Below are 20,330 nucleotides of genomic sequence, written 5' to 3' on the forward strand. Positions count from 1 at the left end.
TATAGTTTCAATAGTTTTTGAAATTTAAAAAATATTTTAAGACCCATACTATCTGTAAGAAAAATGTAAAAGTAACGTTAATGACAGTGTTGAATTATCGCTGAGTTTCAATATTTATGTACAATTACATTAATTTATTAATAAATTCAAGTATCAAAGTAAATTAAAATTGCAACATAATTATTTTTTTGCAGTCATAATGGTATGATAAACGTAAATTAAAACCAGGGTTTTTGACATATCAATCTCCAAACTGCCCCGAGCATTGTTCGAAGACTGCTAAAACAAACTCCGTCATCTAATAAAGGGCGATTTATTGACAAAGGATTCTGAAATGTCTAAGAAACAAGTCAGTCTTTGAACAATGATCAGGGCAGTTTGGACATTGTGATGGTAAACCCCCTAGTTTTAATTTAGGTTTCTTTTACCATTATGACTGTAAAAAATCATTATTTTACAATTATAATATAGTTTAATACTTGAATTTATTAATAAATAAATGAAATTTTACATAAATATCAAAACTGCAAAAATTAAAAACTGATATTGATGTTACTTTTACATTTTTTCCTGAAGATAGTAAGGGTCTTAAAATACTTTTAATTTTCTGAAACTATTAAAATGATCATTTTACATACTATGAAAATAATCTAAAAGTTCGACAACAACAAGAATATCTCAAAATTCAAAAATCAATGTATACATGAAACCGTCAGAGCCATTCGGTTATTTTAGGTTAAAGGACATTGGTGTAAGCAAATTGTAATATTTACCGCCATAACCGTTCAATCATGAGCTAAGACTTCCTTTTTCCAAATTATCTGATCCTTTAAAAAGTGATCTTCACACACTAAATGTCCAGCTTCAATAATAAAATCCCCTTTTCCAGGCTTAATTGTTTGTTGCCAAAGTTCAACCCAATTTTTTGGAACAGAGAAAAACACTTGTTACTTCGTTTGAATGGGTTGAGTCGTACTCTGCTCGACAGTGCGGATCTATACATCGATGTGTTTAGTGCATATTTAATTCATATCTCCATATTTTAATCCAATTTTTAAATAAATATATGACTAAATGTACAGTAAACTTAATAGGTTTCATACTGATAATCTTTTGACTATCTTAGCGATTAATACAATATACTAAATACTAAAAATTATAATTTCCTGTGTATTTTTATTATAATGTAATAATAAATTAGAATCATTCAAGTAAATAAAAATAAAAAAATATTATTTATATTAACATTTTAGAATTTTTGTTTATTTGCTTTAAACCTTGAAGACGTATTCTTAATATTTTACCATTTTACTCTGCTTGAATATTAAAATCCTTAAAAAGACATTTCCAGTGTTTTTAAGGTCTATTTTGCAATCCTCGATATTTTTTAAATTCTAGAAACAGTTAATATTGGCTTAGTTGGAGCTCAAAGTTTTTAAAATATCCACAAATGTCAAAATATTACAAAAACTGAGAAAAATACATCTCGCATGTTTCTTATGAGCTGTCATTCAAATGTAAGGCGTGGCGCTAGTGTTTCATCTTCTGCCGTCCCACACAAAACTGACTCAGTGCATTTGTATGGCGAGTCATCCCCCTGCTTTAACTGACAATTTTAATGTTCATTTTTGGTTGAAAATTGATATTTTCTTGTTAAAAATTTACCAATTTGGATCAAAATTTGTCTTTTTTAATTTTTACAAAATTATCGTTTTCTTTGCAACTTAATCTTCTTGTTTAAAAATACTTCTTTTCAGCTAAAAATTCAAGTGTACAGTTAAATACTTAAAATTTTAGTTAAAAATTCATCTTTCAGATTGGAAATAAAATTACTTGGTTGAAAAGTTCTTTTGTTGTTGGTAATTATTTTGTTTTTGAACTGAATATGTAAATATTATTCCAGTTGAATATTCCATAATTGTAAATAAAAATGCATCTCTCTGGTTAAACATTTTGTTCACTAAAAATTTAATTATTTAATTTTTGGTTGGAACATTATCCTCTTTAGTTAAAAATTCATATTTTTTTATTAGAAATTAATCTTCTTGGTTTAAAATTCAACTATTCCAGTTAAATATTTACAATTTTAATTGAAAATTCATCACTTTGTTTGAAAATGTAACTATTTTTGATAAGTTAGTTTTTTGTGGAAAGTTTTTTTTCAACTGAAAATTTAACTTATTCTAATTGGATATTCTATAGTTTTAGTTTGAAATTCTTCTATTTGATTGAGCATTAATTTGTTGAAATTACGTATTAATTATTTAAGTTTTGATTGACAATTTATCTTTTTAAATCAAAATTAATTTGTTGTCGAAAATTCAACCATTTCAGTTAAAAATTCATTGTTTTAGTTTGAAACTCATCTTTTTGATTTCAAATTCAACTATTCCAGTAGGAGAATCATGATTGTAGTTCAAAATGAATCAGTTCGGTTGAAAATTGAACTATTTCCTTGAAAATCCCTTTTTTTTGTTGTTCAAAATTAATTTTTTTAAATTAAAAGTTAAACGATGCAATTTTTTCTTCGACATTGATATTTTTTAGTGAAAAATTTAAATATTTGTTTCAAAATTCATTTATTTCATGCTCTCTTGCGTTAAAGGACGTTTAGAATGAACGTCATTAATTTAAATAAATGTTCGCGTTTCGCGCAAGTATGAATGTGTTACTTTTAGTTACCGTAAAAATTGAAAAAGTTGACCGGGTAATGAACGGGAATTTGAAATCCTCCGTTGAATCGCCACCCTGATACAGTTTACTTAATTTATGCATACCCCCTTAAGAAAAAAGCTGTCAAAATAAAAACATTTTACAAAATATACTTGGATTAGATACGAGCACTTTGGTCAAAAGTAATGAACTAATGAATATGATGTTTTGCAAAGGTACGATTATACGATCATCATGCTCAGAGAAGACCAGTCATGAATATCGAAGTTAAGCAGGAAGCTTTAGGATATTTGGCAGTTGATGCTGCCAATATGTAAGTTGAATTGGCATAATAGACATTACTTGGCTACGATAGACATAGATGATTAATTATTCAATATTTCTATTTTTATAGGCAAGTTATAGTTGGTTCAGGCAAAGGTAGAATGCATCTAATTGATTTAAGAAATGGAAAAATTGTGAATCATTACAAAGGTGCTGTCGGAAGTGTTACTGCTATTGCCATCAACAAAAAAAGTACTAATGTCGTTAGTGTCAGTCTTGATAGGTACATAAGGATACATGATATAAAGACTAAAGAGCTTCTAAAGAAGGTAATTTCCATAACTTTTCCAAATTTTCCAGGTCTACTTTCGGAAAAATTCGAGATTAAGTTTCACATTAGAAAAAGTCTGTTCAATGAAATTCTATTTCAACATATTTTATATTGGTCGACAATTTCTTGAAGAGTCAATATTTAATGCAAAATTAAAGGGCTTTTCAAAAATTAGTAAATTTTAAACAATTTTCATTAATATTTACATCGAATTTCTAAAAAGTCTGGAATTCTTATCAGAGTGGCCGCAGGTCAGAGAAGAACTGGAAATCAGGGAAAAGACAGGATTTTATTGGTCAAATTTGCGAAACTGAGGGAATTTCTACAAGAGGCAATTGAAATAACTGCCAAGGGAAATTAATTTTGAAATAAAATTGTTTTATTCGGTTCACCACAGATTCTATGTTGAAAATGTTACCTGATTACGATTTTGGAATTTGAATGTCAATGCTCAGGGAAAATGAAAAATTGGTCAGGGAATGTTGAAAATAAAGTTTTGCGACTATCCTGAGATAATATTCTTGTCAGTAATTTATTTACGTTTTATTTATATTCTTTTTGCAGTTTCTTCCTCCTGACGAATATATTTTTAATTAAAGTTTTTATCACTTGGTTGAAAATTCAACAGTTTTCTTAAAAATTCATCCTTTTTTGTTAAAATCTCAACATTGGCGCTGAAAATTCGTGTTTTTGGGTTAAAAATTCAACTATTTTGTTAAAAGATTAACTTTTGGTTAAAAATTCATTTTGTTAACTAAAAATGACCTATTCGAGCTGAAAGTAATTACTTTATGTTAGTTGATAATTGGTCTCTTTCGGTAGAAGTTGATCTATTTTGAAAAATATATATTTTTTTTCTGAAAATTTATTTATCTTAGTTGAAAATTCATTTTTGTGGGTGTTAGAAATTATTTTTTTTATCTTGGCATGTCCTCTTGTTGGCTAAAAATGCAAATGTTTGGTTGAAAATTATACTATATGACAGAAAATTCATCTTGTGGTTTAAAAATTTTACAATTTGCATGAACTTTTTTTCTTTCTTCACTTAAAAATATTTATTTCTTCAAAATTCGTCCTTTTGGTTGGAAAATTTTTAATTTCAGATAAACATTTATCTCTTTGGTTTAAAATTCAGCTTTTTACATCGAAAATTCAACTGCTTGTTTGAAAATCCATGTGCTTCTTCGAAAATTTGTCTTTTTTGGTGGAAAATTAATCTTTTTGGTAAAAAATTCGTCTTTTTGGATATAAAATCCATCTTTTTTTTGTAGAAATTTCCTCTTTTTTTGCGATAAAAATGTCACTATTACATTTTTTGTTAAGAATTCATCTCATTTTGTAGATATTTAATCTTCTTTGTAGTTGTTAAAAGTGAAACTATTACTATTCCACTACTTTTTTGGAAATTAAATTATTTTGTTGATAATTAATTTAAATTTTTCAAAATTGTGATTTTGTATATTCAATCTTCTTGGTTGCAAATTCTTCTTTTTGGATACAAATGTAATTTCTTTTAGCATAAAATTAATCTTTTTTCCTAGAAATTTAATTTTTACATTCTCATCATTTATGATTGAGAAAGTATTATTTTTAAATGCTATTATTATTTTTTAAAGAATTATTCATGTTTTTGTTAAAAATGTATCGTGTTGATTTTAAAATATTTTTTTCGCAGGTTCTTCTTTTTGTTGTTAAAAATATATTGTACATTTTTTGGTGAAAATTCATTTTTTGGTTGAAAGTTACAATTTCTTCTAAAAAATCGTTTTTGGTTTTTAAAATGTAACTGTTTTTGATTGGAGCGTTATCTTTTTTAATAAAAACTCGACCACTGGGTTGGAAATTCATCTTTGTAGGTTGAAAGTTCAACTATTTGGTTAAAAGTTGACATATTTTGTTGAAAATTCGTCTCTGTTGCTATTAAGTTAAATTATTCAGTTGTAAAATAATTTATATTGTTGAAAATTCAACTGTTTTTTTTTTTTTTTTTTTTGAAAATTTAATTATTTTTTTGAAAATTCGTTCTTTTGGATTGAAAATTCATCTTTTATGGTGGAAGTCATTTTTTTTGGTGTAAATAAATTTTATATTTTTACATTTCAATTTGAAATTGTTTTACTTCGTTCATAAAGATTCTATGTTAAAAACGTGGCAAACTTAAAATGCTGGTCTTTGAATATTAACTGTCAGGGGGAAAAAATTGCTTAGACAGAAATCCGAGAATTTTGAAAATAAAGATGAAGGTTTTCGGCCACCCTATATTATAATCATCTGATTTTCATTATTAAATTTAATTCGGAAATTAAAAAATCGCCGTAAATTAGTAAAATAATTGTTTTGAAATAGCTCAAACGAAAAAAAAAATCAAGTCCCTTTTTAAAATTGTCACGACTCTTCCAGGATTTTCAAAATTTTTTCACAATTCCATGACCTTTCCTAGTCTTCAAGCAACCTTGTTGTTTTTAACCCCGCAGAAGATACTGTGCGATTTCCTCTCGATTTCCTAAATGACAAATTTTCCTTTTTTCAGGAATACTTAACATCAAGACCAACCTGTTTGTTGATTCGATCGGAATGGACGGAAAGATAACAGTAATATACTCACTTTTAATGTATATTTTCTATGTAACATATAAATCAGGCCTCTCAATTAAATACAATTTTTTGACTGTATATACTTTTACGCTTAATAACCCCTCTTAATTTACAAATTTTAATTTCGAAAAGCAGGAAGGTGATGATACTACATCTTTGTATATGAGAAAAAATGCTCTATCTATATTGATTAGGGTCGTTTCTATTTATTTACATTACTTACATATATACCTATATATATATTATGTAGTTAAACTTTATATTAAGTGCCAATTTTCCCGTGCGCTTTTTAAAATTGTATAGATCTAACTGTGGGTGGTAGAATTTTGTTAAAATTTTTTTACAATTCAATCTGTGTGTGTTTTCCGCTTTCATAGACTTTTTTTCCATCATTTATAGATTCTTAATTATATTTTACAATTTTTTTGAACCTCAGAATCTTTGAAATCGTGTAGAATTTCATGACACTATTGATAATTAAGTCGAAGACTGTTTTCCCTGCGTTCAAATTGTTCATGCTAGGCCTTTCGTATCGACAAGCGAGGGAAGATATTATCAAACTGTATAGATAAAGAAAACTTCTAGCTTCTCATTAACACTAATTAAGAAAAGAGTTATTATATCTTTGGTCTAAAGTGACCTCGCAATGTGAACACAGTGAATACAATGTGAATTCAGTTGATCCAAGGTCGCACTGTATAATTTCCGTACGTATAGTTGTTGTAGCTGTTAAGAGTCGTCAAATATAACAGCTTCAAACAAGATTTTCATACAAGCCTATCATCTATACTCTATATTTTTTTTATACCTAGTTTTCAACAACTTTGAAGACACTTGTTTAATGGCTGCAATATCAATCTTGACCAAATAATACTACGCCGGATACATGTGTTGGACAAGAATAATAATTGCTGTTTAATAGTGTCGTTCAACTTTGTTGATTTAGACATACAGAGATCCAACATGAATTGCCAAGTACTCGCAAAGCTGTGTCTCACTGGAAAAGGCACGCCCATCCGACACAAACAATGTGGTGGGTCATAAAAGACGATGTGTCTCAATGAATGGGTCTTCGATAAAAAGCGACTGTGTAAAATTCTACATGAAAAAATTGACTCATTCTCCGCCTGAAACCGTAACTTCCCGCCACGATGCTTCTTGAGACTGATTATTCACAAGAGTTGAATGTGGTTCGGAAATATCAGATGCAGTCGGACTAAGAGGAGGGCTAGGAGTCACTGGTGCTTGATCTCTTTGACTGGTGCTGGTTACATCTTGATCTGGATCAACTTCAACATCAGCGAGCGAGGATTCTGAATGTGCAGAGCTAGGAGCTTTCGATGTCGCAGAATCCTGTGCACGCAGTGAAATGGAACTACCTTTATTGCTGACACTGTCTTCACCTTAAATATAATAAATACTAAATGAAACTTCAGAGATAAAAAATAGTGTAAATAGTGTAGCAAATTTTGAAAAAATAACGTCATAACATTTTTCAAGCATTGGCCATTAAACGACACACTGGTGCGAATTCGCACTCGTACACATTTTAAAGGGCTGGTAGTTTTTCTATAACAATTCTCAAGGTCTCTCCCGGCATGTTAAATATGTCCATAACACCGCAAACACGCCACGCGTAAACAGATATTCATCCAAGAGCAGCCAAATAAGTCATTTTACAAGTTTTGAGTGGTGCAAAATTCGCACTAGTGTGTCATTAGAAGGTGCCAAGTTGTGTTTTATGAAAAATCGTAAAACGTTTCTGTGCTTGAAACAAGATTTTTGATAAAAAGGTAAATTAATTTATTCAAAACTATGTCTATAAATAAAAATATATATTATAAACAATAATAAATAACATTTAACGTGTCAGTAAGTATATTGCATGAATAACAAAATTTTTACAATTACTCAATATTGTTTGACTCTATTACTTTTACATGTGTTCTGTCCTCCACTCGTTATACACTTCATACGAAAATACCGAAAATTTGACACACCGGGAAAAATGCTTAATATAATTTTATGGTATCTATTAAAATAAAGAGTCGCGTTAGTTTCTTTTTGAAAAAATTAGTTGTTTTTTTTAATGGCTATTTTTCAAGAACACCTTTTTTGATAACAATTTTGTTATAACTTAATACAATTTTAATTAAATTTAAGCTACTCCAACGAATTGGGCGAGAAATTTTACCACAAAATCATATATTTGTACACATATTTTGAACTTCAAATCTTTAAATGAAATCACAAAATCCCAATTCACACCCGTGTGCGGTTTACGTACGCTGGGTTGAAGTATGCCGTTGAAGGGTTAAACCATTGTATTAATGGAAATAAAGAACAGAAGGGGGTTCTGATGTGAAAATGAACACTGTTTTTGTTGAATTAAAGTTATTTTGATTTTTGCTTGAAGTAAACGACTATTTTATCATTTCTTCAGGGCCAAAAATGTGTATAGTTTTAAATCAAAAAGTGTACAGTGGAAAATTAATTTTATTTTCTAAGCAAAATTTCCAGTTATCTAGTCCTAATACTTTAAAAGGAATTAAAAACGAACTTCCAATCTTTATTTAAAATTTTGTTCTTTAGTCTATAAAATATACAATTTTTTATTTATTTCGAAAATGTTTCACAATAAGAAAACCCAACTTTTTTTGGTTGAAAGTTCAATTTTTTCGGTTAAAAAATGTAATATTCAATTTTTTTGTTAAGAATTAACTTTTCCTGGTTAAAATTTTATTAACGAATAAGGAAGTTATCGTCATTTATATTATATTTAAAAATGATGTTTATAGTAAAAAAAATTTCATTCTCATAATTTAAAGTTAATGCGGCAATAGAAAAGATGCGTTGATTCGAGAAGAATTGATTTACTCATATTATTGATACATTTTATGGAAGAGTAAGAAAACTATGGCAATGCGTAATATTTAAAAATACGGGTTTTCATAGTAAAAAAGATTCCTTGGTTCGAGGCCAATCGATTGACCTGCAATAGTAATAAGTTTTATAACAAAATAAGAAAGTTACGGTCATTTATATCATATAAAATATCGATTTTTCTAGTAAAAATGTTCTCATTCTCATAATTTAAAGTTGATTGAGAATATAATATAAAAGATTTGTTGATTCGAGACGAATCGATTGACTTTTATAATATTGATACATTTTATTTAACAGTAAGGAAGCTATGCTAATGCATAATATTTAAAAAATCGGTTTATTATGGTCCAATTTTTTTCATCAACATAATTCAAAATTGATGCAATAACGAAAAAGATTTTTTGATCCGATTCAAAACGATTGACCTATAATTCATACAATTTATCGAAGAGTAAGGAAGTTATGCTCATTCGTAATAATTGAAACATCTGTTTTAAACAGAAAAAATTTTTTCATGGACATTAATCAAATTTGATGTATAAATACAAGACATTTTTATTATAAACTTAAAACTTAAATAATTCTGACAGATACTGGTAGGGATTGTAATTTTTTTTTTAATTTTAGTATTACTTTTTTTATTTGAAAACTTAATTTTAAATTAACTTAGCATAAAGCTGGGAAAGAGGTAGGGTGCAACAAAATTTCCCATCCCCTTTTCCAGCTCGAAAAACGACTATTTTAAATGTAAATTTTGATTTTTCTGATTTGCCATTCTATTAAAATTTTTTTTTGTATTTTGTAATTTTATATTTTTTGTTCGTTTCTTAATTTCTACTCTTAAATTGATTAAAATGAAAATTTTAGTTTGTCCATTGTTTATCAAATCACAAATGCTTCCTCTAAGCGGAAGAAAATGCAATTGTTAATGGGAAGAAAAGTGCTCGTGTAGAGCAGCATATAAATATAAATAATAAAGTAGAAACACTCGAGATCGAATTCACTGCCAGTTTGTTTCGTTAAAAAGTCAAATATTTTGTTCAATATTCCTTTTTTTTTGGTTTCAAAATTCATCTCTTTCTGTCGAAATTTGATATTTTTTGGTTAAAAATTCAATCCTCCGGTTAAACATTAATTTGTTTAGGTTAAAAATGAACCATTTTGTTCGAAATTCACAATTTCGGGTTGAAAACTCAACTGTTTTGTAAAAAAATAAAATAATCTAGTAAACTAGCTGTCAATCGATCTTGATTATTTCCACTTTGTATTTATAATTATATGGTGTTCATTTCACGAGCACTTCCTTATTCACAGAGAAAGCATTAGTGATTTAAAAAAATAATAAACCACCTAAAGTTTCTATTTTGATCAATTTAATCATAAAAATTCACAAAAAACACAATGACAAATCATAAAAATCAGATTTTGTATTTTAAAAGGTACATTTTTGAGCTCACTTCTATTCATGCATCAATTCTGAATTATGCCGATGAATGAAAAAAAAAACATTTTTTTCAAATATTATGCATCACGATAGTTTCCTTACACTTCAATAAAATGTAAGAGTATTCATATTATAGGTAAATCGATTCGTCTCGAACCAAGGAATCACTTATATTCTTGCATTAACTTTGAATTATTTTAATGAAAAAAATTTTACTGTAAAAAAATGATTTTTAGAATATTATAAAGTGCTAGAAAAATACAATAAGAATTTTTAGAATTAGAATTGATCTATATGGTTCAACATTCAACTGTTTGGTTGGAAATTAACTTTCTTGTTGAAAAATCATATTTTTTTATTGAACCTTCATGTCTTGAAGAAAATTCGTCTTTTTGCCTTAAAAAATCAAACCATTTGATTAAAAATGTATGCATTTTGTTGATAATTCGTCTTTTTTTGAAACAATCCATTTTCTTTGTTAAGAATGCAACTGTTTGGGTAAAAATTAATCTGTTTTAGCTGAGGATTTTGTTTTGATTTTGAGGTATTTGTTGGTGAAGTCCAATTGTTTATTTTTTTGTTTAAATACAAAAAATTTCTATGTGTAAAAGTGCCAGCTAATACATATTTCGTTGAAAATTCGTCTTTTTAAATTGAAAATTAAACTTTCAAAATGTAATTTTTTAAATTAAAGATTCATGATTTTTGTTGAAAAATCACGGTCTTTTTTATAGTTCAAATCTTATTTTCAATTAAAAATTTTATTATTTTGTTGAGAATTCAACATATTTTTAGAATTTATTTTTTAATTGAAAATTAATTTTACGAAATACAAACTGAACGGATCCATTTTTTGTTCAAAATTGATATATTTTAGTTTAAGAATTCACCCATTAATTGTAAAAAAATTAGAAACGAAAAAAATGTTAACTAAAAATAATTCAAATAAAGTATGGACAAACGTCAGATCCACTGCACAAACTATTTAGATGAAATTTGATGTAATTTGTTGAAAATTCTTTTTTTTTGTGTGTGAAAAATTAATCTTCTTGGTGGAAAATTCAACTATTTGGTTAGAAAATACCTAAGTTTTTGAAAATTAATCTTTTTGGATTGAAAACTTAATATTTTGGATGAAAAATTCGACTTTTTTATATGAAACTTCACCACTTGGTACTAAATTCATCTTTTTTTTTTGTTAAAAAACAACTATTTGGTTGAAAGTTGAAGCACTTTCTTCATTGAAGGGGAAAAAACGATGATCGATTGTATATACAAAACCCTTTTCTTAAAGAAAATGATATAAGTTATTTAAAAATCAAGTGTTCATAATAAATCAAACTTACCACAAGGCCTGAGTACAAGATAAAACAGCAAATCTGAGAGAGAAATAATACCAATCACTCTGTCATCATCGTCCACTACGACTAGCCTGTGAACCTGGTAAATTTAAATGATATTAGAATTGAATTGTCTTTAATATAGAATTATGAGGGTGGCCACTGAACTCAAAAACATTTTTAGAAGAAACATCTATCCAATCACTTGAAATATTACAAATTTTATATTAATGATATACGCAATTCCAAAAACATTTACTCAAACATTTTTCAATTTTATATCTTCATTTTTAAGCGTACATTTGCAATTTAAATAATTTTAAAATGCAGTTTTAAAGACTTGATCGATTAAAAATCAAGAGTTTGAATTTGAAAATTTTGGATATGAAACGTTTTAACTTGATATCTACTGTAAATATAAATTAATTAATGATTTTTTAAAAATACTGTTAAAAACTGAACAATAATTAAATTAAATAATTAAACAAAATTAAACAATAAGGAACTGAATTGTTTGAAAAATCACGGTTTTTTTTTTTAAGTTCAAATCTTATTTTCAATTAAAAATTTCATTATTTTGTTGAAAATTCAACAAATTTATAGAATTTAAAAAAATTGAAATGCGATAAAATTTCAGAGTACTAAAACTAAAAACGCGTTTGAATTTCACAATTCCAACTTTAAGCGAAAGAGAAGAAATTTCGGTATTTATTTTTTCCCTGAATTGGAAGAGGAACTTTTTTGTTCTTTCCATTTTTATCGAGTTGAAAGCGGAAAACTGTGGTATTTTTAATATTTTTATTAAGTTTAAAACCAAGTAATTTTATTTTTTAATTTTCGTTAAATTGGCAGATGAATATTTTATGCCTTTTTAATTTTTTCGAGTTGGAAGAGAGGTTTACCATACTTTATTGAATTGGAAGGCTAATTTTTTATTTTTAACATTTTTGTTAAGTTTGAAGAAAGAATATTCTGATTTTCAATTTTTTCTAAATTTGAAAAAGGACATTTTTCGTTTTTAAGATTTTTATTGAGACAGATTTTTATTTTGGTTGACTCTTAATTGTTTTTCTGACTTGGAAGCGATTAAAATAAATTTATTACGTGAACGGAGGGAGAGGGGAATTTGGTATTTTTAACACTCACATGAAAGGGGGAACGTTTTATTTTCAGTTTTGTACTGAATTGGAAGAGGGGCATGTTTTATTTTTTATAATTTTTGTTAATGTGAGTTGAAAGGGATGATTAGTTTTAATTTAGAGCAGTGAAAATGATAGCGTGGATATATATCGGAGATAAATAACAGCTTCCATTTGATACGTATAAATTATTTAACCTTTGAATTCAAAAAATTTTAAACTTTAATTTTTAAAGTTTATATTTCAAACGAGATCAAGTATGAGTGCATTAACTTGCAGTTCAGTTTTGATGACTTCAAATAAAAAAAAAGGTTCAGTTCTAAGAGTTTGAACTTTTTAATTTCAATTTCAACCGTAAAAAATGTTTGCGAACCGAGAAATGACCGTGAATTTTTGCCTACATTAAAACGGCCACCCTAAAGTATGTACATATATTTTTATTCACTTAAAGCAGTAAACTCACTTCAGCTCTGACAATTTTTTCCATAACAGTGAATAAGGTTTCGTCCAATTTACAACACTGAACACCTTCAAACCATTCGTTTCTGTGTTCATTAGCTTCTCGCAAAGAAACGTCCAAGTTATTGTACGTTTTCTCTGCAGCTAAATTCTGCAAAAATATATAACATGTTGATATCGATACGACAAAATAGGTCAATAACAGCAACAAAGAATTTTTTAAATTACCAAGAATGTGGTTGCCGCATGAATGTTAGATAGAAAATTTGTTGAATACTTCACATCTGACAAAACATTTTTATTTTAAAGTATCGAAACCCATATTCAAATATGTAACTACTCTGTGATTGAATTAATATGCTTCATTTAGAAGGCTTTGACAAATTACATAACTATATATTTTTTAATATATTAGCATCATCGATTAATTAAATAATTTGATAATATACTTCCAAAAAAATTCTTTTGTCTTTTTTTTTTACTTAAAATTAATGATTGTACTATATTATATTAAATTTAAATAACTTCAAACTCCTAACTTTCCAAGTAAAAATATTGCATTTTCAACTAAAATGAGGAATCTTCGACTGGAATCGTTAAATTTAAAATTAAAAAGATTAATTTTCAACTAAAAATATGAATCTTTAAGTGGAATAGTTGAATTTTAAACCAAAAATATGAATTTTCAACCATGAATATTACTTTCTACCAAAAAGACGAATTATCAATTAAAAAAGATAATTTTTCAACAACAAAAATTGAATACAGTTAAAAAAGTAATTTTTAACTAAAGAGATGAATTTTTAATCAAATTGGTGTAATATTCTAGTGAAATAATTAAATTTTCAGTTAAAAACAAAAAAAAATTTAACAAAATAGCTCAAGTTTTAACTGTAATACTAATTAAATTCTCAGCAAAAAAAACTATTAAATTTTGAGCCAAGGAAAAAAACAATTTACAACAAAAGAACTTAATTTTCAAACAAAAAGATACATTTTCAATTAAAATGATGAATCTTGACAACATAAAATTAATTTTTAACAAAAAGGTTTTCCTTTTAACCAAATAATAAAATTTTGATGCCAAAAAATGTAGTACCTGATATTTCAACCAAAAAAGACTTTAATTTTAATAATTCAAAACAGTTCAATTCATCAAAAGAAGACGACTTTTTAACATGTGTTGGATTTTTAACTAAAAAAGATTTTTTGTCAAGAGAGAAAAAATATTGTAAACAAACCGGCAACTTTCCAGTAAAATACGTGCAGTTTCAACGAGATACTTAAAGTTTTAACTAAAAACGATCCATTTATAACCAAAAATAGAATCGTTCAAATTTTAATTTTTAAAAATTATTTCAAAATAAAAAAAAATAATTTTCAACAAAATAGTTCAATGCAGTGATATAAAGCTACTTGTACAAATAAAAAACCTTTGTTATTGAATTTTATACGGCAATTTAAACAAAAAATGTTTTTCCAGGTTTTTTATGTGGTTTAGATTCTTTCTAACGTTTTAGCTAATTTATGTTAAACCTTGAAGATTCATGACTGTACTTACGATTACATCAAACTTGGAGTAAATGTTGACCAATTTTCCGTCGCCATCAATGATCGGTAAAGCTGAGACTCGCCTCTCAACAAATTTTTTCAGGGCTAAAATTATGCTAGTGTCTTCTGTAGCTGTTTCGATGTTCTCAAATGTGCCAATCCTCAATTCTCTCAATGTTTTGCTTACGAAACAGGGCTTAGGTAATTCATTTATCTGCAATTGAAAAGTAATAAAAATGAGCGATATTACATAAGCAAAGAAGGACAAAAGTATGCACTTCGAAATGGTGCAAATTAAATGATACTTACATAAAGGAAAAGAAACCTTAAAATTCTCTTATGGGTTAAAATATAAAGAACATTTCCAGTATCAGGATCTATCACAGGCAAACGGTGAATTCTGTTTTGTATCAATGTTTTGATAGCCTCATAGAGTGATGCGTCAGGACCTATACTAACTAAGGGATGAACTTGATCTGTTAGTACATCTGCAAAAAGAAAATAATTTGTTCGAAATTTATATTTGTCCACTTTCTCGTTCATGTTCGATTATCAAATAGGAGCAATTCAAAAACTAGGTCACACGTTTTTTTAGTTGAAATATTTGATCATGCTTTTTGTTGAAAATTCAACTTTTTTGTAGAAAATTGAACAATTCTCGTTGACAAAACATTTTTTGAACTGCAAATTTAACTATTTCATTTTTTGTTAAAAATTGATTAATTTTAGTCGGCCTATTAAATTTGTCATTAAGAATTAATACTTTTTTGGTTGAAAATTCAACTAATTGGTTGAAATGTGAACTACTTTGGTGGAAGATTTAAATATTTTCTAGAAAATAAATTGTTTTTGTTTTAACATTAATTTTAGTAACTGAAAATTTAACTATTTCATTATTGGTTGTAAATTGATAGTTATTAGTTGAAAATTCAACAATCTGATAGAAAATCGATGCCTTTATTGGCAAATTAGTCCTTTTTCGTAGAAAATTAATCTTCTTGATAAAAAATTAAAGGACTTGGTTGAAAGTTTGAAAAATTCGATTTTTAAATTTAAGAATTACCTATATGGTTAAAAATTATACTATTTTGTTGAAAATTCATTATTTCCGGTTGAAAATCAATTTTTTGATGTGTAAATTTAACTATTTAATTTTTTGGTGAAATTGGAAGTTTTTAGGTTAAAATTAAACTGTCTGGTCGAAAATTCAACTGTTTTCTTGAAAATTCGTCTTTGGGTTCGAAATTCTATTATTTTGGTAGAAATTTTTTTAACTATTTGATTTAAAATTATTTTTATGATTGAAAATTTATATTTTCGGGTAAAAAATTTAACTGCTATATAGAGTATTTGTCTAAAGAATTTAATAATTTGGTTGAAATTTGGTCTTTTTTTATTGAGAGTGTATCGGCTTGTTCAACATATAATTGTTATTAGTCGTGGTTTTGAATTAAAATTGAAATCTTTTTTGTGGTTGAAATATCAATCATTACGTTTTCTGTTAATAAATAATCTTCGGTATAAAAAAAACTTTTTTTTTTAAATTCATAATTTTAGTTGGAAATTTAATTACTTTGATAAAAATGAGACTATTTTGTTCGATTTTTTTTATCGAAAATTTAACGAATTTTTTTAAGATTATTTTTTTTTATAGAAAATTCATCTGTTTTTTTTTATTTCGTCTTGTTAGCTTGAAAATTTAACTATTACGTACAATATGCAACTGTTTTTGGTTGAAGTTAAATCTTTTTCGTTTAATAATTTGACAAAATTGTTGAAAATTCATGTTTTTTTAATGAAGATTCTACTATTTTGTTCAAAATTCAACGGCTTTTTATTGACCTTTTTTCTTCTTTGTTTAAGAGTTCTGCAAGTTGTTTAAAAATTCATGTTTATAAGTTAAAAATTCAACTATTTAGTAAAAAAATTTATTATTTTGTTGAAAATCCATTCGTTTAGCCTGAAAGTTCAACTATTTGTTTCCAAATTCACCTGTTTGGTTGATAATTAATTTTTGTAGTTTATAATTCAACTATTTTATTCAACAGTTGCTTAAAAAATGGTGATTTTTTAGCTTCAAACCAGGCCCTCCAAACTGCAATGTATTTCATCATGACAAAGTTTTGCAGTTCTGTACTACTATAGGCGCTACAATACAATATACTGCCAACATATAAACCACGAAAAGAAATATTCATTTTTTTGGTAACATGAAGAATAGAAAATTTATGTTTTAAAAGCCACAAAATAAATTCAGCAAAAAATAATAATTAATAGTAAATGTTTTTTTAAACGCTGACATGGTTTTTTAAATTACATACTAAAAATATATAAAAATTTAATCCGGGGAGAAAATTCTGGAAAAAAAATTCAAGTAATATTTTTGATTAACATTTTTCACTAAAGGAATACATAACCGTTTGTATATTCAACAGCTATAATCTTATACAAATTTTGCAGAAGTATTTTGACTCTATAATTAATTTTTTTAAATTCCTGACAAAGACGGTACTCCAGGTGTCTCTCGCGGATTTGATTCTTCCTGATATATGTTGCAGTACTCAAAAAACTAAGCGACACGTTTTTTTTTATTTGCGAAAAAACACTTTAGGGGGGTTTCCTCGAGATGAAAGATGAATAACGTAATGTTCTCAACAACAAAAAATATATGAAAGGATTAAACCACCCTTACATATAATTAAATTTGTGCTAAAAATGTTTAAATTCCCAGAGAAAAATGGCAAAAAATATATTTTGCACTTGAGACAAAAATAAAGTTGACTTGTTTCACCAAAAAAATATTTAAAAAATGAATGGCGGTAGCCAGCTCTAAAACTTTTTAGTTTTTGTCTATGATAATATATACTTTCCATGCACAAAAAAATTTGGAAATTAGTTTTATAACGAAGGAAGTAAAATACAGTCCATCCAACATGAATAAGAAAATTACGTGGGGGTAAACCACCCTGCATATTTTTAAATGTGCTGCAAATTGCTAAATTAATAAGAGAACATTTTTTAAAAAGTATATCCTTGAATTGGCACAACTCCTTTTTATTACGTAAATGGCACAACGGGTGTTTTTCGCCCCACGTGTTCAAACATGTTCCGCGCAGCCAGTATTGAATATTTTTGCACACAAAAATTGCTTAATGTAGTTTAGCATATGCTTTTTTAAATGGAATCGGTTTTATAGTCATTAAACTTAATTTAAGTTAGTCAAAAAATTCTTGAAAAAAACGACAAAAAGTGATTTTTTAAATTAACAATTCATAACTCACGTAATTTTTAATATTATTGCCTAAAAATTTAGGGTTATACTCTTAAGTTACTACACTGTAAGAAAAAAATTACTGATTACTGATGCTTCCAAAAAAGGTATTTATTTTGTAAAATTAAAACTTGTTTTTATGGTCAAATAAATCACCATATTTTTCCATGTTCAAATCAATTTAGTTTTATTTGAATGTACAAAAATAGTTAATAAAAATACTAAAGTAACATAAAAACAAGTTTTACACAGCCGCTACAAAGGCCTGTGCGGCGCCGTAAATTGTAGGCCATCTACAAGAGCAAGAGACTATGAAATTATGAGAAAAAAAATGATTTTACTTTAGATGATAAACTTACGCTGGAAATTAAACGAAAATCACCCACATCAATGGCACAAATTTTGGTTGAAAATCACTTTTTTGTTTACAAACGGCACAAGGGGTATTAAATACCCGCACAGTTTTACGAGGTCTACTTATGCCCAACGTATGCTGACGTTTGCCGCTCTATACTAGTTCACTTTACTTTTAGTTAGTGATGTCAATTACTGGTAAAAGTCGACACATGAACCATTTTCTCGAATTTAGTACGGTTAATTCGGGCTTAAACATTTGTTGGGGTCTTTTTTACTCACAGTGTTAGTTAAGGGATATTTTACACTTGAGACAAAAAAAAGTCGGCTTTCGACCTTAAAACCAGCTTTCGGCTTTAAACCAGCCATACAGATTTTTAAATGAGCTGAAAATTTTTTAATTCATAGAAGAAAAATTTAGAAAATTTATACTTTGCATTTGAGACAAAAATAAAGGTGCTTCAAAAAAATAAAATTTTTTAATAACTAGCTACCCATACCCACTTTTTATTTTGCGTCTATGACAATATATAATTTCCATCCATACAAGAAAAAAATTAAACGGGGGTAAACCATCCCTCAATTATGTATAAAATTTCAAAATAAGTCTAAAATCGAGTAAAAAAATCCGAAGAAAATTCATGTTACACACAAAAAAGAGGACCAAGGTATTTTTATATTTTTAAGAAACAAAGATGATTAAAGATGATAACTACCCCTAAACTGTTTTACACCAAAAAAAAATTATCAAAATAATTAAAAAGTATACATAGTTTATAGACAAAAATTATACGGTTACGTCAAGTTTAAAATATTGTGAATTCTAGACAATATATCGAAGAACTTTGAACAATAATGATATTCGTCAAAAAAGTGTTTAAAACATAACGATTTTTTACACCACGCACATCGAATTATAGCGATATTCGTGCAACCTAATATGTCACACCGTGTTTTATAAGAATTACAAAAGCTTAAGTTAACCGGATTTTCGAATTTGCCTACTTTATCTGCAATATATGCGCTTTTGTACCATGCATATTTAAAAAGATTAGTATATCTTGGCGAGGTTAACTGATTATGCGCCAAAGACTAAAGTTTAATATTATTCCTGATATGTACATCAAAATAAGAGAATCGGAAAAGTGACGCACATCATTTTTCCAAACTCTAAACCAAATACATAGTCTAAAGGTTGAATTTTTCCTGTTGTTCCTGTTGGAACAATATTAAAATTTAGATTCAAAATCACCTTGTTTTGTCGCAAGATAAAATTTATCACAAAATGTACAATAATAGAATAGCTAAGAACGCATAATGAGTCCTATTTGTAAAAATATTAAGTAAAGATGATAATATATAATTTGATAAAATTGTAAATTTTACTATTATTCCAACAGGAACGACATGAAAGATTCAACATTCGTTGTCAGCTATTCTATTATTGCACATTCTGTGATAAATTTTATCCTGCGAAAAAAAGGTGATTCATTTACAATAGATCGCATGCCTTAAACATGAACAAACTTTGAAAATAATGCGCAAAAGATTGAACTATGAAGGTTAATAATGTGAAACAATTTAGGTGTAGTATTTTTTGTGTGCAACACATATTTCTTCGCATTTTTTTTATTCGCGTTTAGACATTTTTTGCAATTCTATAAATAACTAGGGGGTAGTTTTCCCCCACGTAATTATTTTATTAATGTAGGTATAAAACTTTTCCCAATTGTCTTTGTGTATGGAAAATATATATTATTATAGAAACTAAATAAAAAGTATTTAGGGCTAGATACCCCCATCCATTAAAAATTGATGTTGTTGCGAATTTCGTAATTTTCAGCGTATTTGACAAAATGTAGGGGTGGTTAACCCCCACGTAATGTTTTTTATTTATATAGTATGGACTTTACTTTAATTCCTTCGTTATAAAACTATCTTCCTAATTGTCTTGGCGTATGGAAAGTATTCATTATCATAGACACAAAATAAAAAGAGTTAAGGGGTAGCTTACCCCCATTAA

The 20,330-nt window shown here is 27.1% G+C and overlaps 2 protein-coding genes across 3 annotated transcripts in view; one reads left to right on the top strand and one right to left on the bottom strand.

Annotated features, from left to right (window-relative positions):
• The window catches only part of LOC117169579 (WD repeat-containing protein 74), a 43,774-nt gene extending 37,833 nt beyond the window's left edge, over positions 1–5,941 (top strand). The window contains exons 6-8 of the mRNA XM_033356016.1: positions 2,889–2,986; positions 3,068–3,266; positions 5,799–5,941. Of these exons, the coding sequence (XP_033211907.1) occupies positions 2,889–2,986; positions 3,068–3,266; positions 5,799–5,858 (357 nt within the window). The 3' untranslated portion in view covers positions 5,859–5,941. The remainder of the gene's footprint in view (positions 1–2,888; positions 2,987–3,067; positions 3,267–5,798) is intronic.
• An 88-nt stretch (positions 5,942–6,029) lies between these two features.
• The window catches only part of LOC117169575, a 71,066-nt gene continuing 56,765 nt past the window's right edge, over positions 6,030–20,330 (bottom strand). The window contains exons 13-17 of one of the 2 annotated variants that reach the window (XM_033356008.1): positions 14,992–15,170; positions 14,693–14,896; positions 13,136–13,282; positions 11,540–11,633; positions 6,030–7,266 (exon numbers count right to left, since the gene is read on the bottom strand). In XM_033356008.1, coding sequence (XP_033211899.1) covers positions 6,980–7,266; positions 11,540–11,633; positions 13,136–13,282; positions 14,693–14,896; positions 14,992–15,170 — 911 coding nt within the window. In that variant the 3' untranslated portion in view covers positions 6,030–6,979. The remainder of the gene's footprint in view (positions 7,267–11,539; positions 11,634–13,135; positions 13,283–14,692; positions 14,897–14,991; positions 15,171–20,330) is intronic. The other variant, XM_033356007.1, reaches the window with a different exon arrangement.

This window comes from Belonocnema kinseyi, chromosome 3, assembly GCF_010883055.1.
Source record: "Belonocnema kinseyi isolate 2016_QV_RU_SX_M_011 chromosome 3, B_treatae_v1, whole genome shotgun sequence".
Classification (NCBI taxonomy): domain Eukaryota; kingdom Metazoa; phylum Arthropoda; class Insecta; order Hymenoptera; family Cynipidae; genus Belonocnema; species Belonocnema kinseyi.